The sequence below is a fragment of the Sarcophilus harrisii genome, chromosome 6 (assembly GCF_902635505.1).
Source record: "Sarcophilus harrisii chromosome 6, mSarHar1.11, whole genome shotgun sequence".
Classification (NCBI taxonomy): Eukaryota; Metazoa; Chordata; class Mammalia; order Dasyuromorphia; family Dasyuridae; genus Sarcophilus; species Sarcophilus harrisii.
Window position 1 is genome coordinate 173,030,457 of NC_045431.1, and position 14,820 is coordinate 173,045,276.

At 37.8% G+C, this 14,820-nt stretch overlaps 1 protein-coding gene across 2 annotated transcripts in view; it reads right to left on the reverse strand.

The window, feature by feature from the left end:
• USP53 (ubiquitin specific peptidase 53) overlaps positions 1 to 14,820 on the reverse strand; it is a 76,446-nt gene that overhangs the window by 16,090 nt on the left and 45,536 nt on the right. For both annotated transcript variants that reach the window (XM_031942622.1, XM_031942623.1), the window contains exons 11-14: positions 14,639 to 14,791; positions 12,984 to 13,130; positions 11,856 to 12,591; positions 7,590 to 7,666 (exon numbers count right to left, since the gene is read on the reverse strand). In XM_031942622.1, the coding sequence (XP_031798482.1) occupies positions 7,590 to 7,666; positions 11,856 to 12,591; positions 12,984 to 13,130; positions 14,639 to 14,791 (1,113 nt within the window). The remainder of the gene's footprint in view (positions 1 to 7,589; positions 7,667 to 11,855; positions 12,592 to 12,983; positions 13,131 to 14,638; positions 14,792 to 14,820) is intronic.

The window sequence follows — 14,820 nt, forward strand, 5'->3', positions numbered from 1 at the left end:
TGACTGTGCTAACTTGTCTCTTGGGCAAACTAACATTACAAATGATGCAATATGATTCAGGTCAATTCTGGGAACATGCCACTGTGACTGGAAGATGCCAGTTTTCCTTTATGATAGTTTAAACTTCTTTGTAGTGTGAATTCTGAGTGAATGAGAACTAATTTTTTCTTTAGCTCCAAATAAGGCCTCCCCTTCATAAAGAAAACATTGCTCCTCATATTTGTTTTGTCCTTTTTTATCAGTACAACTTGAATCCATAAAATCTCATGTAAAAATATGTGTATGAAATAAGCATTTCATTATCTCTTCAAAATAGTTTTGTCATTCCCTAACAACTACAAACCAACCCATAATCGGAGAACCAGAAAAAGCATTTTTCCATATACACTGAAAAAAAAAATTAAATAGTTTGAAGTTTCATATACAGATGGAAATGTGCAATCTGAAGAAACAAGTTCATCTCTATCTTCGTACAAATCACTGACAACACAAGGCCCAAACCTACTGTAGTAATCTTACCAAGTCGAACACTGCCCATGACAGCTTCACAACGGATGGGCAGCAGGAGGCAGCAGAACCTTATAATATATGTATAGTGTTTTCTGTGCTTCTGGGGCTCACTGACAGTAGGACTCCAACAAACTTAAAAATAGACGTGTTATTTTTCTCTTCTGCTGACACAGACATGCATGCATGCATAGTTAAAACACAGAGTGGAATTTTTACTGGGAATTTTGGCTCTAGGTGCTATGCAAAACCAAAGATGACAGATTTTAACACCACACAGAGCATATCACTAGAGCATGACATACTGGAATGATAAATTAATGAAAATTCTGATTTGGCATCGCAGAGAAAAGAACCAAATCCTGACATGTTCCTGTCCACAAAGTTTATCTGAGTAGCCTACTATTCTGGGAACAAAATGCAGGATTAACAAAGCACACTAGGCACATGTAATGTGTTCTTGCAACATTTTAAATTAAATATTTAAGGCAAGTTAGAGTAACTTTGGAAAAATGAATATATAAATAATTTCAAAAGGTATACTTTTTAAGAAAATTCTGAAATTGTGACTGCTACTTTTATCTCTAAGGTTGCCAGTTTTCAAAAGGAGAAATGGAGAGACTTGATTATTTTAAAAGCTATAATGTAAAACACATGTAAAAAAAAAAAAGCTGATAGCTTCTTTTTTTCATTTTGACATCTAGGAACTGACATAGGTGAATAAAAAATAGACTTTAATACTTTAAAATGCTAAATTTAAAAATACATTTAAAAACTATAAAGTATACTAAGTTTTCAAGTGATATAGCATTTTAGAGTAAAATGTAGTTTCACAACAAAATCCACAAATTTATCTTCAAACAAGTTGTCTTGCAACATTTTTAAAAGCTACTAGGGAAAAGTGGCCAGTGCCTATTATTTTTATTTTTGTTTATATAGTTCAATGTTTGTTTTTATTGACAGTTACTAAGTTTAGAATACATCTTTAAAAAGAAAATAATAGTTTTTTACTACTCCCCAACAAGCATGGTCACCTAGGTTCCTCCCCAAATTCTCCATAGCATTTCCCTCTAATCCATCTTTTGTCGTACTATTAATGCTGTCCTATTATCCTGGTCCATAGTCCTGGATTGGGCTCAAAAATTTGCCATGGCTTGCAAGGTGCTACTTCCTAAATAAAATACTAATGCCCCAATAAGGCCCTTGCCCTAATGGAGTCCTCTCACTGGCTTGCCTGGCTTCTCCCACCCATTCTGCATCCTAGACAGACCTCACTACTTATTGTCCCCTGCATAAATTCAGTCCTTTCAGACTTTCTTCTGCTTATACTTGGATTCCTTCCCTTCCTTCAAGCTCACCTCAAATATGACTTCGATGAGTCACCATGTCAGCTTGTTTATAATCCATCCAACAAAATGTAGTCCAGACACTGCTTGGTAAAGCTGCCTGTGCCACCTTGGTTAGCATTAATGGTAAAAGAGTTATTGTTTTCCCTCCTGACACTAAACTGTTTTTTTGTAGCTTCTTCGTTCTAAGTTTAGCTATAACTTCTAGGGTAGTTGAACAGTTCTGCACAAATTCTCTTCAAACACTCAAAGCCAGTTCACATGTTCTTTCTGATACTAAATGAATACTTCCAGGTTCTTTAAACCCATCCACACATGGAAGACTCTCAAGGCCTTTCACCAGAACAGAGCATCTGCTTTTTAAAAGTCAACTACATCCCACCCCTCAGCACTGCTGTTAAGCTGAAAATGATTGCACAGCTTTCTAGTTATTTAGGATGCTGAGACTGAGAAGACAGAACACAGAATCTGCGAGTTGGGAGGGAGTTCAAAAATCACCTTGTGAAATCTGAAAAGGACTCCCCCCTTCTGTAACATCTAGACTAGTCAAAGATGTCAGTGATGACAAATGTACTCTCTCATATTAATAGTAACTAGCATTTTACAGAGGGCTTTTAGGCTTATGAAGCACTTACCACCACCTTGGGAGACAGGTGCTATTTTACATTTCAGGAAACTGAAGCAGGCAGAGCATCCTACTTGCCTATAAGTGTGAGACTGGATTTGAATTCAGGTCTTCCTGACTCTAGTCCTAGTACTCCACCCACCGAGCCCCCAGCGAGCTCCCTTTACACTACTTTTTCACATTTCTTCTCTCAGTTGAGATTTCATAGCCACACCGTGGGCAGGTGTTACTTCACTTTTATTTTAAAAAGTAACTAATGCCACAAAATGCTGGCCATACCTGTGTGAGATCCAGAGAACTCAGGCCTCCTGTCTCCTAGCTAAGAGCCACTAAGTGCTGCCTTCAGTAGCATCCCAGGTGCTCTGGTAAAGATCAAGTTTCTAGTTTTCAAGATCACTTTTCAAATCTGTGACTGTCAGATTTTTGCAGCCACCACTCCTCCAAAGAGGTAAGGACACAAGCACCTACTGCACGCACAGTGTTGTGCTGACTCCCCCTGAATAAGAGCAAAGAAACAAAAATACAGATGCCTGGACTGTGATAGAGCCCCTTGATTGTCACCTCATACCATCCTCTTTGAGATTTCTTACAGGGATGGCTTTAGTCCTTCAATGATCTATCTGCTAGTACCTCCTCATTATGGAGAATGGAAATGAACTGTTGTTGGCTGCAAGGGAGTATATGTATATATACATTTACCTATTGCTGTATTACTAGCACTTGGCACAGGCATACAACAGGTGCTGAACATATGTGTTTTATTGGTTAGCTAAGGCCTTTCCCCATCTGCTGGAATTTTGGTTTTCAGCTCCATTCTATTATGTACCCATCTTAGACTCTTAGTTAGGATTTCCATGAGGAATCCAGAAGGAAAGAACACAAGTATTAGGTTATTGTTCTTCACCATGGGAGCAAAACCCCACTGATCCTGGCTAGGCAAGGCTGAAGTTTAAATCCACATGAATTAGATACTATTTCTTCCTATAAAAATAATTTTAATTGCTAATGGCCTTCATTTGTTTTGAAAGCAATCCAGCAGGTATTTAAGTGCCTACTATATGCAAGAACAGTGCCTGGGCTTTAAAAATACCACTACTGAGAATGAAACAAGGAGCCGATGTTCTAATGACGACATATCTAAGAAGGTACAATATACACAGAAAGAATATACCCAGAGTAGTGAGGGAAGGAGGAAAGAAGGCCACTAGCATAAGTGGATGGGGGGGACTCGGGAAAGGCTTCTTAACAGAATATAGGGCTAAGCAGTTCCTTCCTAATTTGAGAGGAGGCCAGAGCAAAGGTATAGAGATAGAACGTTCAATTTCACATGTGATGAATAGAAAGAAGGCTAGTTTGATTGGAGCAAAGAAGACAGGAGGGAGAATGATGACTGGTGAGGATGAAAGGAAAGGCTATAAAGGCATTTTCCTAATCTGTCTTAGATGCAATAGGGAATCCCTGGACTTTCCAGTGACAAATTAGTTCTGTCCTAAAGATAATCAGTGGCAACCAAGTACCTCTCCATGACCACCACTTTGAGAAGACCCCCTGAATCAGGCACCACTTCTCCTAGCTCTACTCATTGGGCATCTTTTTCTCATCCTTCACAAGTATCTACCCCAATGTGGGCATTCTTCCTTCTGGCCTCCTTAGCCACGTTGAATGTGTTGTCTTCCCCAACAAACTGTAAACTCCAAGAAAGCAGGGCCCATTTTGCTTCCTTGTTTTTGTATTTCTCTAGAACTTGGCATAATTCTTGGCACAGTTCCAAGTATGGTGAAAATTGTTTCTGAGCACCCTTACATTTTCAAAGTCTCATCTATCTTTTAAAAAAATAAAAAATCATCCCCAAGGACAATATGATGAGTTTATTCACATTTATAACATCAGAAAAACTCATATTACAAAGTTAAAAACACTACATTATCTAAGAGCAGCGAGCACAGTCAGTCTACAGTTCGAATTACCTAACTTTCCTAACTTTTAAGAAACAACAATTCTACAACTAATATTTGACTTTGGGGGAGGAGGCATCATGTTTCTCATAATGAAAACCAAGGCTCAAAACTCTGGGATTATCAACCCTGAGAGTTACTTGGTATAATCTCTTCCTTACCAAAACCTCAATATCCAGCTATAATAGCAGCACAACTATTTTAGTACATGCCATAGAAAAACACACTGATACCCAATATTGACAAATTATCTATATTTAGACAGGAAGGATGTATCCTTTGATGGCAGAAGAAAAAGAACACTATTCTGAAAGCTCTCAAAGGTTTTAGACATGAAATATATGCCACAGAGAAATGCTGACAGAAAAACTCATTTAAAAATATGATTCTCAAGGCAAGGACGGAATCACAGTAGGCTTAGAATCTATAAGTAAACTTACTATCTATCATCCTTGGATACTTTCCTGAGGCATCTGTGGAGGTAAGTTGGGGGTGGGGAAAGAGGAAGGGAGGAGAGCCTAAGCAGGTCTAAGAAGCCAAACTGAAGAGCCCATGACTGACCAAGTTGTGATTTCTATGTCTGTTATCCATTAAATATTATGTTTAGTGAAGAAATGAGCTATGTCTATTAAATTTTTGACAGGAAATGTCAGGGCAATTCTTGCTCAAGGACCCAACCCCCCCCCCCCCCCCCCACCTAGAGATATTCACACAGCGACTCTCAGATTCAATATATTTATTAAGTTAAAAAAGAATCTGCATCAGTAAAGGGCAGTTTATCAGGTTAACACACAATTGCTAGAAATTATATTTATGGTTTGTAAAACTGTCCAAGTATAGAATATTTTAAAATACAAATAAAGGGAAAGTGCTTTAGAGCAATTTTTAACACCATCCAAAGCTTTGTGCCTCTTTGTTGATGACAACTAGGAGACAAACAATGCTTTGCAGCTGGAAGTGAGTTTCTGATTGTTGTTCAAATTCACTGTCTTCTGGGGTGATTTCTAGCCAACCTTTTAACTGTCTCCTTTGATACTCAGCCAAAGAAATATTTATCAGGCCTTGGACCCTGTGAGGCATTTTAATTTGGGAAAAGAAGTCAACTTATTTTGGGTAAATGTATCCTCTCAATATGACATCATCTGATGAAAAAAAAATAATTAAAGGTTTCATTACAATCAATGACATATCTATGGCAGAAACAAGGTCCAAAACAAGGGAAAAAACTTGTTTTCCCCAAAAGTCTAAACAAATGCACCTATTTTTCATTCTGAATGAAAAATAACTAAAAGAGGGAACACTGCGCAGGAATGGATGTTCTTTGGAGAAAGAATAGGTCTTACATCCCATATTAAAAAAAAAAAAAAACAAAACTGAACCAACTAAAGAAATAGAGATTTTATCTTTGTGAACTGGAGCTGACTACTATTTAAAAGGTTGAAGGATGAGTGAAGGTGATGTGCTCCAGGTACTGAAATTCTACAGAAGAGTATCTAAAATACCAATCTGGGAAGATCAAGAAATTTCTCAAAGCTGCTATTTAATCATGTGGTTCCTCTGCCCCAGACTTATTTCCTTCTTTTAGCCTAGACAAGTGCATAAGAACAGGAGAAGCTGGTGGCCCTGGCATGTTGCCTATTGCTGTTTAAAAGACAGAAAGCCCATCAAAGCTGATTCCTGACTTAAGGGACAATTCTAATACTGCAAGTATAGGAGTGAGCCTTGTATATCATTGGTAAAAGATGAGGGTCTTTGATCATATTCCCTTCCTATTAACCAATTCAGAAACTTAACTAGTGTTTCAAGTAACCAAATATGCTAGGAAGCATCCTGGCTGAGTAAACAGCCATTGAAGATCTTCTTCACACATTTGTAGTATGTTTGAACTGGAAGAGCTTTCCATCTGATCACCATTTTCATTTTGCAGTTGAGAAAAATGAAGTCAAGAGGATTTCTTCAAGTCACCTCATCTACTGAATGATGCCTGGCCTACAACCTACATCTCCTAATTCTCAGGTTGAGGGAGATCTTTTGGCCACTAATACATGTGTGGTCTTTAGGTTTTTCTGCCTGTGAGAATGAACTAAATAGCTTTTCAGTTCCTTTCCAACTGAGACAATGATTTCTATAACACCAAGAGTAGGGACTTTTCCCTTATGTTAAAAGGTGGAGGAGTATCTTGATTTAATTAAATATAAAGGAAGTTATTTCCTTTCTCATCCACTTACACTATTTTTTTTTGGGGGGGGGAACTTTAAAGACTTGTCATTTCAGCAATCAACACAAAATAACATAAGAAAGGAATGTAAAAATCTTTTTTTTTTTTTTTTTTTTTTGCTGAGGCAATTGGAGTTAAATGACTTAAGTGACTTGCCCAGGGTCACACAGTTAGGAAGTATTAAGTGTCTGAGAGCAGATTCAAACTCAGATCCTCCTGACTTCAGGGATGTTGCTTTATCCAATGCACCACCTAGCTGCCCCATGAATGTGAAAATCTTAACAGTGCTCTCATCCTGAATATTCCAAACTAAGCCAAAAAATACTGTGAAAACTGGAGTACTACACACACACACACACACACACACACAAAGTATTAATTTCTTTTTGTGTACAGAAAGAAATTTCATGAAAATAAGATAAATCAACTTTTAAAAGATCAAACAAAATTTTCACATTTTATATTTAAATTCTTAAAACTTCTAAAGAAAGTATACTCTAACATGCTCGAATCTTATTTGTGTCTAAGTGAGGAAGACAACTCAAAAACAGTAAAGAGTTAAAACCATACACTTATTAGCTATGTGATCCTGGGGGCAAGTCACTTTTTTGCCTCAATTTCTTCAAGGAATATCAGTGTTAACTAAGTGTAGAACCATCTAGAACAGGAAGATGTGAAGCAAAGAGACTGTCTTGGAAGCCAGTGTAAAAATCCAAGCATGAACTAAACTGGCTGCCTTTATAACCAGAAAGAAGGCCAGCAGGTGGGAAGGCAAGACTGTGAGAATGGGCCTAGCACCTAATCACCATGTTGGCCAGCTGAAGACTACTTACCAGGTTGGGGGCAGGGGCATGACTTTCTTGAACACATTAACTATAAAGGATGAATATAAACAAGACATTTGGTTTTTTATTGCTACTAATAAATGAAATTCCTACCTTCCGGATGGTCTTTGCACTGTCGGGAGTTTTGTTGCAAACTATCTACATTCCGTTTACTTGATTGAATCTGGTTACTGTAAAAATAAAACAAAACATCTGGCTTTAAAAAAATACAAAAATGTATTAAGAAATTCTTTTAATTTTCATTCTGCAGATCTTTCTTACATCCCAAAAGAATTATATGACTTAGTTTTTATACTGTTCACAGTGTTCCAATTACTACAGAACTAAACTAACATGCATGAAGAATAATTAAAAGAGTGCTTAAAAAGAATGCAAATGCAGTAAGAAATTCTTCTAATATCTTTCTTACAATATTCCCAACAGAATTACATGACTCAATTTTTACACTCTCCATGGTGTTCCAATTACTACAGAAGTAATGTGTATGAAGAATATGAAAAATAAATTGCTGTGCCAAATATTTAAAATAGGGGTGATGAGGATTTTCCTCCTCAAGAAATATACCTATTTCATAATTCTACTCTGAATAGTAAGTTTCTCTTTTAAGATTTTGAAGATAAGCTAGATGAAGAGACACTTTCCATACATTACCTTCTAAAAGACAGCAGCCATTTCTTCTGCTGGCCTAGCATGTCCTGGAACACCATCTGGAGAGTAGGAATGACCACATCTATTCTGCCCCCCAATTTCACCAGAAATGCTCATCTTTTTCTTACTAACTACCAAAAAGAGATGTTTATGTAACTTCTGGGGCAGGAGCCAAGATGATGGAGTAAAGCCAGGAAGCTGGCTCAAGGTCTTCTAGTTTCCCTCAAAAACCATATGAAACCAAGCCTCTGAAAGGAGTGTAACAGAATGAAACCATTTTCTAGTTCAAGATATATTGGAAAAACTTCAAGAAAGGTCAGTCTCACTGGGGTGAAAGAAGTGTTCAGCTCAGCTCAGAGTCTGGGAAAGCCAGTGAGAGGGTCTTAAACCACAATGGATCAGCAACTGAGATTCTTGGTCCTGACTCAGTAGTGAAGCAAACCAATAAAGCAGTCCACAGTCCCAGCTCATAAAGCAAATTTTGGGAAAAAACAAGCTGTTTCCTGGAAAGAGCAGATAAAGCTACTCCTGTAAACACAAGAGGTTCCTGTGTTCAAAGCTAAGGCTCAGAGCTGCACAGAAAGCTTGAGACAGTGCCCCCTTACTCCAAGAGCAAAAATTTAAAAAAGAGGAAATACCAAAAGAAAAGGAAAGAATATGTGTAATGGGCTGAGGTTTGAGCTGATGCACTGAGGTCCCAAGTACATGAGGCTAGATAGTAATTGGGCTATACTCTATTAATATACATGATTGGATAAAGAATGGTCCCTGCCCACTCTCCGTGCAAGTCCTGATGTGTTGTATAGGAAATGACGATTTTGGTGGGTGGAGGCAGAGAGAGAGAGACAGGAAGAGAAGCTGGGAGAGATTGGGCTGGGTTCGAGACTCCGAGCTGCTGGTTGTGTGGCTGCTGGTCGAGCTAGCTTCTTGACTCAGCTGCACACATTGCTATCGCCGATTCTCTTCCACCTCCAATCCTTCTTCACTGAGAATAAAGACTGACGATTTTCCCCTAACCTGAATTCCTGTCTCGTGCTGATCTTAAAATACACGATCTTTACAAATATGAGCAAAAAGCAGAAAATAACCTTGACCACAGAAAATTACTATGGTGACAGGGAAGAACAAAACACCAACTCAGGCAAGGACAAAATGTCCACAGAGAATGATATCCAAGTCTAAAGAAGCTTCTTGGAAGTGCTCATAAAAGACGGTACGCAAGAAAGTTAACAGCTTAGAAAAGGAAGGCAATTCCTTAAAATGTACAATTGGCCAAATGCAAAAAAAAAAAAAAAAAAAAAAATTACTTTAAGAAAATGGCATCTTCAAAAATAGAATTAACCAAATGAAAAAAAGATACAGAAAAGCTAACTCAAGAAAATCCTACATTAAAAACTAGAACTGACCAAATGGAAGCTAATGACTACAAGACATCAAGAATTATTCAAACTAAAAAGAATGAAAAAATGCAAGAAAATGTAAAATACATATTGGAAAAACAGCCAACCTGGAAAATAGATCTAGGAAAGACAATTTTAAAATTATTGGTCTATCTGAAGGCATGAGCAAAAAAAAAAAAAAACCCAGCCTGGATAGCATTCTTCAAGAGATTATCAAGGAAAACTGCCCCAATATTCTAGAAACAGAGAGGGAAATTGTCATTGAAAGAATCCATCACCTTCAGAAAGAGATCTCACAAGGAAAAAATCCCCAAGGAACATTGTTGCAAAACTTCAATGCAAGAACTACAATCTCAAGGAAAAAACACTGCAAGCTGCCAGACAAAAACAATTCATACTACCAAAAAGGTTCAAAAAGAAATAGTTGCCAGGATCCCTGGAATTTGTAATATTACCAAATAACAAAAAACTGAATACCAACATCTTTCTTTGCATTGTGATCTACAAAGCGATCACATGATGGCAGATTTTAACAGAAAGGTAGAAATGTATGGCTAATATATCACTTGATTTGTTCAGATGTACTTATTATTCCTAAGTCATTTCCTTTTAGTTATTTCAGTCCTCCCCAAACAAGCTCTCTCTCTCTACAAAGTCCTTCCCTGGGGCCTACTCAGGCTCCAACTGTGAGGGTGACCTTGCCAAGGATCTGCCAGCTGAGGGCAAATTCTAATCATAGAATCTAATCATATCAATGTGGTGCCAGAAAGATCTTTTGTGCAACAGCCCAGACGACTTACTGGGTTTACAAATGAATCTGGCACTTTATTCAGAATCTCAATAAAACAAAGAAAAATGCCCAAGTATTCTGGATTCTGAGACCCCCCCCCCCCCCCCTCAGCAATTAAACTGGTGATGTCTCAAGATTAGGGATAACAGGTGGATGGAAATCCTGTGGGTTGCACTGATGACAAGGAGATGCTCAGACACCTAGAGAAAGGATCCTAGCATGTGTACAAGGGTTTTGGAGGACAAAGGCAAATGGTGCCTGGCCATGGATAAGATATCTAGGAGCCAGCAAGCAAATTGATGAGATCACAGATCCAGTCAAGGGATAAATAAAGGCAATCCTGAATGAAAATGGTAGAAGAATTCTGCCATCAGTCCAGCTAGGCAGACAGATCAGAGGATAAGAAGCACTTTCCCCACCACAATACAACAAGACAGACCATGCAAGTAACATCACTTCCACTTTACAGATGAGGAGAAAGAAGTTTGTTTCAATATAAGGAACCACATTTGAACCATTTCAAACAAGAGAATGAATCCCTGATTGCTGAGCAAAGTCCCATTATTTCACTCACTTATGGATCAGTTCACATTTATTGTTCAAAACCATGGAAAAATTCCAAAGACTTTCAATATTGCTAAGATATTTATCAAAGAGTTCACATTATTGAAACAAATAAGAAATAATTCATTGTCAATGTAAAATTATTAAGATCCATTTAGCACAGTAAACCTGCTGGCTGGAACTTGAGACTGGCTATTCGGAGTGAAAAAGACAACTGCTCCTCCAACACGAACATTTTCTCTCAAAAATCAAGCACCTAATTGCAGCAGAAATACTATCAAAATAAAATAAAATACAAGATGAAAGACACTTCATCTTTATGATGAAAACTTTCAAAATGTTTAGGTGAGTGATACTTTCACCTGCTACTGACATGAAAATCTTTATGAATCAGAATCTGAGAGATGGGACAGGACAATCTTTTCATTTTACAAGTAAAGAAACAAGTCCAAAGATATTTACAAATTTGCTGATTAGTCCTAAGCACAGATATTTTGACTTTTAATCCTGAATTAAATTGCAATCTGGAAAACCAACATGAAAATTTTTGAACCTTCCTTCATACCAAAGAAATCTGATTTTTTTCCCCTCTTTTTTATGGTGTGTTTTAATAACGTTATTATAAAAATTGGATTAAGTGTTTAATGATAGGTTCTGGGTGATCTGCTGGCCTTTATGTGTCATCTGCAGCTTCCACAAAACTCCCCAAAAATTCCCATTTAATTTCTTATGTCAACTCGCAATATATTAAAATCATGATGGGGAAAATTGTGATGTAGAAGGGATAACTATACTGAATCATGACATCTAAATTTGGATAAATGCTTCAGAATATGAAGAAAATGCAGACCTATCATTTCTTTAAAAAGAAAAATGAATCTGTATTTGTATATAAATATTTGTTGAGAGCAACCAAGAGTGCAGACAAAATGGTTTCCTTTTAGACATGTGTATTACCTGCCAGACCGTGTTTCTCTTGTACTATTGGGATTTGCTGTGTTCCCTTCCAGGAGTGGGGAATCCAAGCTGGCAGACCCACTACTGATCCGATCACTGCTTTCATAGCCCGACTCAGTCCTTTGTATCTGCCCACCATCACTGAGAACCTTGTTCTCCACAAGGCCTTTCGCTTTCTCGGGTCCTTTCCCAGTAGATTCAAGGGAACTCCTGCTTCCAGTCTCCTGCTTTCCTTCATCTTCATATATGGTCATCAAACCTTTTTGCTTGGTTGTCTCTTTGGGCCAGTTGTTACCTCTCTGATCTTGGCTGTGTTTGGATTTACTATTTACTTTGTGCCTTGGCGCAGCATGTCTCTTCTCAGCATCACTGAAAACGCTGTCAACATTCAGCGTCTCTCTCATTGGTTTCCAGCTGCGGGCCCGGCTGCGGCCACTGCTGCCACTGTAGGTGCTGCCCCTGTCCCGAGAGTCTTGGCTGCTGTCTGTGTCATATCCAGTGGCACTGTCGCTCTTCCCTTTGCTGGTTATCTTTTCCCCTGAAGCAAGCATTTGGGGTTTGATTGAATTTGGCACTTGTGTGGAGGTCCGACCCTGGGGTGTGGCACGCTCATGTCGGGAAGACCCTTTCCCTTGGCTGGAAGACCCAGGTTGGCTGCCATGCTGCCGAAATCCATTTGCTGAGGCAGCAAGGGGGGCTCCAGATTTGAAGCGAGATAGATCTTCACTGGGCAAATCTGAAAAAAAAAAATGCACTAAGCTTTGAGCAGTCATTTTTTAACATGTGAATTGAATGTGCTATCTGCTGTGAGAAGGAGCACTCAACCACAGGCATCTCTGATAATGCTTGTGATATCTGGCTGCTGGGGTGAGGGCAGACAGAGGGGCCTCTATTGAAAATGCCTCAGCTTATACGATGGCACCACAATCCCTAATGGATTTCTAAAGCAGTCTTTGAGATGTGAGAATAATAACCAAAATAAAATCAGGAACAGGGAAGGGGAAGGATCGTAAGAGAATCACTTATGTCTCTTAAAGGGCATATCTGAGAAAGAAAGCCAAGCACTCAGCCTGAACTGATCTTCAGGCATGTCTTTGTCAGGTTTTTGTTACAAGACTTGTCACTTACCTCGGTGTCTCCCAGTCTCTTTCCTCTGTTCCCTCTCCAAATCTCTTCTTTGGGAGGAGAGGAAGTTTTTCTGTTCAGCAGCTTTTTGAGCACATTCCCTAGAAATGTCCTTGAGCTTCTCCCTCTGTTCATTATGACCAAATTTAACTGGAAAAAAAATCATTCTGATCATGAAAGAAGATCTATATTTTCTTCTGAACAATTAGAAAAACTGAGATAAATCTTAGCACTAAAATATTTAAAACTTGTATATGCCAGAAGAGCACACCATTTACTGTGTTATTACTAAAAATCTAAAGGTATCAGAATTAAAAACTGGTCCAGCTGAAACCTGGAATGAGTATTTCCTAAAACAAAAAAATGTGCTCTCCAGAAAAGTAATATCCTTGAAAGATAACAAAGTTACATCAAACGTTAATGTAGATTATTCTAATATCAGAAAATAAAAAGAAAACTTCAAGCATTAGGTATTAAAATTTTGAAAGAAAAAAAATCATTGGAGTCTTTTTTTTTCATAGATGCTGTTAAATTCTGATTCCTACGTAAGATTAACCATTATCAAGGCTAAATAATAAAAGAATTTAAAAGTTTTGTTTATAGTAAAAAAGGTGAACACTACCATTGCTTGGAGTTTTGGGTTTCCTAACTAAAAACTAAATATGGCACCCTTGATCTGTTTCACTTCAAACTGAAGTCACACAAATTATAATCCTGACTAAAAACTGACTATGGAATCAAGACAAAAACAAAGCAGAGTCTGATTATACTAAGAATCAGGTCAAGAACAAACAATGGTTCTAAAGCATCTCCACTCTGCACAGCATTGACTGATGCTCCATTTACTGAGAGACTCGCACATTACAATGTACTTCAACTCAAATTCTTCAAAAGTTTGTGATACTTTAACATGACAAATATAGAACTATGTTTAAAAGAACTGCACAGGTTTAACTTATATCAGATTGTTTGTGGTCTTAGGGAAGGAAGAGTTAAGTGAGGAAAAAACCAGACTTACAAAAATGAGTGCTGAAAACTATCTTTACATGTATTTAAAAAAATAAAATACTATTGATGGGAAAAATAGTATATGGTTTATATGGTTACTGAACCATGGGAGAGTTGAAGGAAACAACTTTCCCCAACTTCCTCCTCTATAAAGTGAGAAGACTACTAGATGTCCTATGAGGTCTTTTCCAGCTGTACAGTGTATGGAAAGCCACAGACAAAAAATGAAAAGGATGAGACAATAAGGATGGGATGATCTGAGGGGGATACTCTTATTGCTGAAATTATGAGTCCATTAAATTATGTTATATGCCCAATTTAGATTAAAATTTAGGTTTGGGGCAACCTTTTTGACCTACTGGTACCTCATAAAATGCTGAATTCACAGTTTAAACGAAATTTCTGAATGAAAAATGAGCCTTAAAAACAATACATACATTAAAATATAACAAAACTGTGAAACACAGAACCTTGCGCTCTACTAGTGACAAGACAACACTAGCTAACTAAGCGCCTTGTTTATGTACATGACGAGTTAGGTCTAAACAAAGAACTTAATGTTTCTTGAAAGAATTAGGCTGAATTACAAATTTTAAAATGACAATTCACAGACAGACAGACAGACACCCCCCCTGCCCCCCAATCTATACCTGGTCCTTTCCCACCACTCGCCAAGACAGGGCTGCGAGTCAAAGCCACAGGGTCATCAACATGCAATTTTTGATTGATTCTCTGCTTCACCTGATGACCGTATCCATCTTCTTTGGTACTTTCTGATTTATGAGTAGAGGGCCTTTCAAAACCTTTGAAACAGAAACATTGTCAACTATTA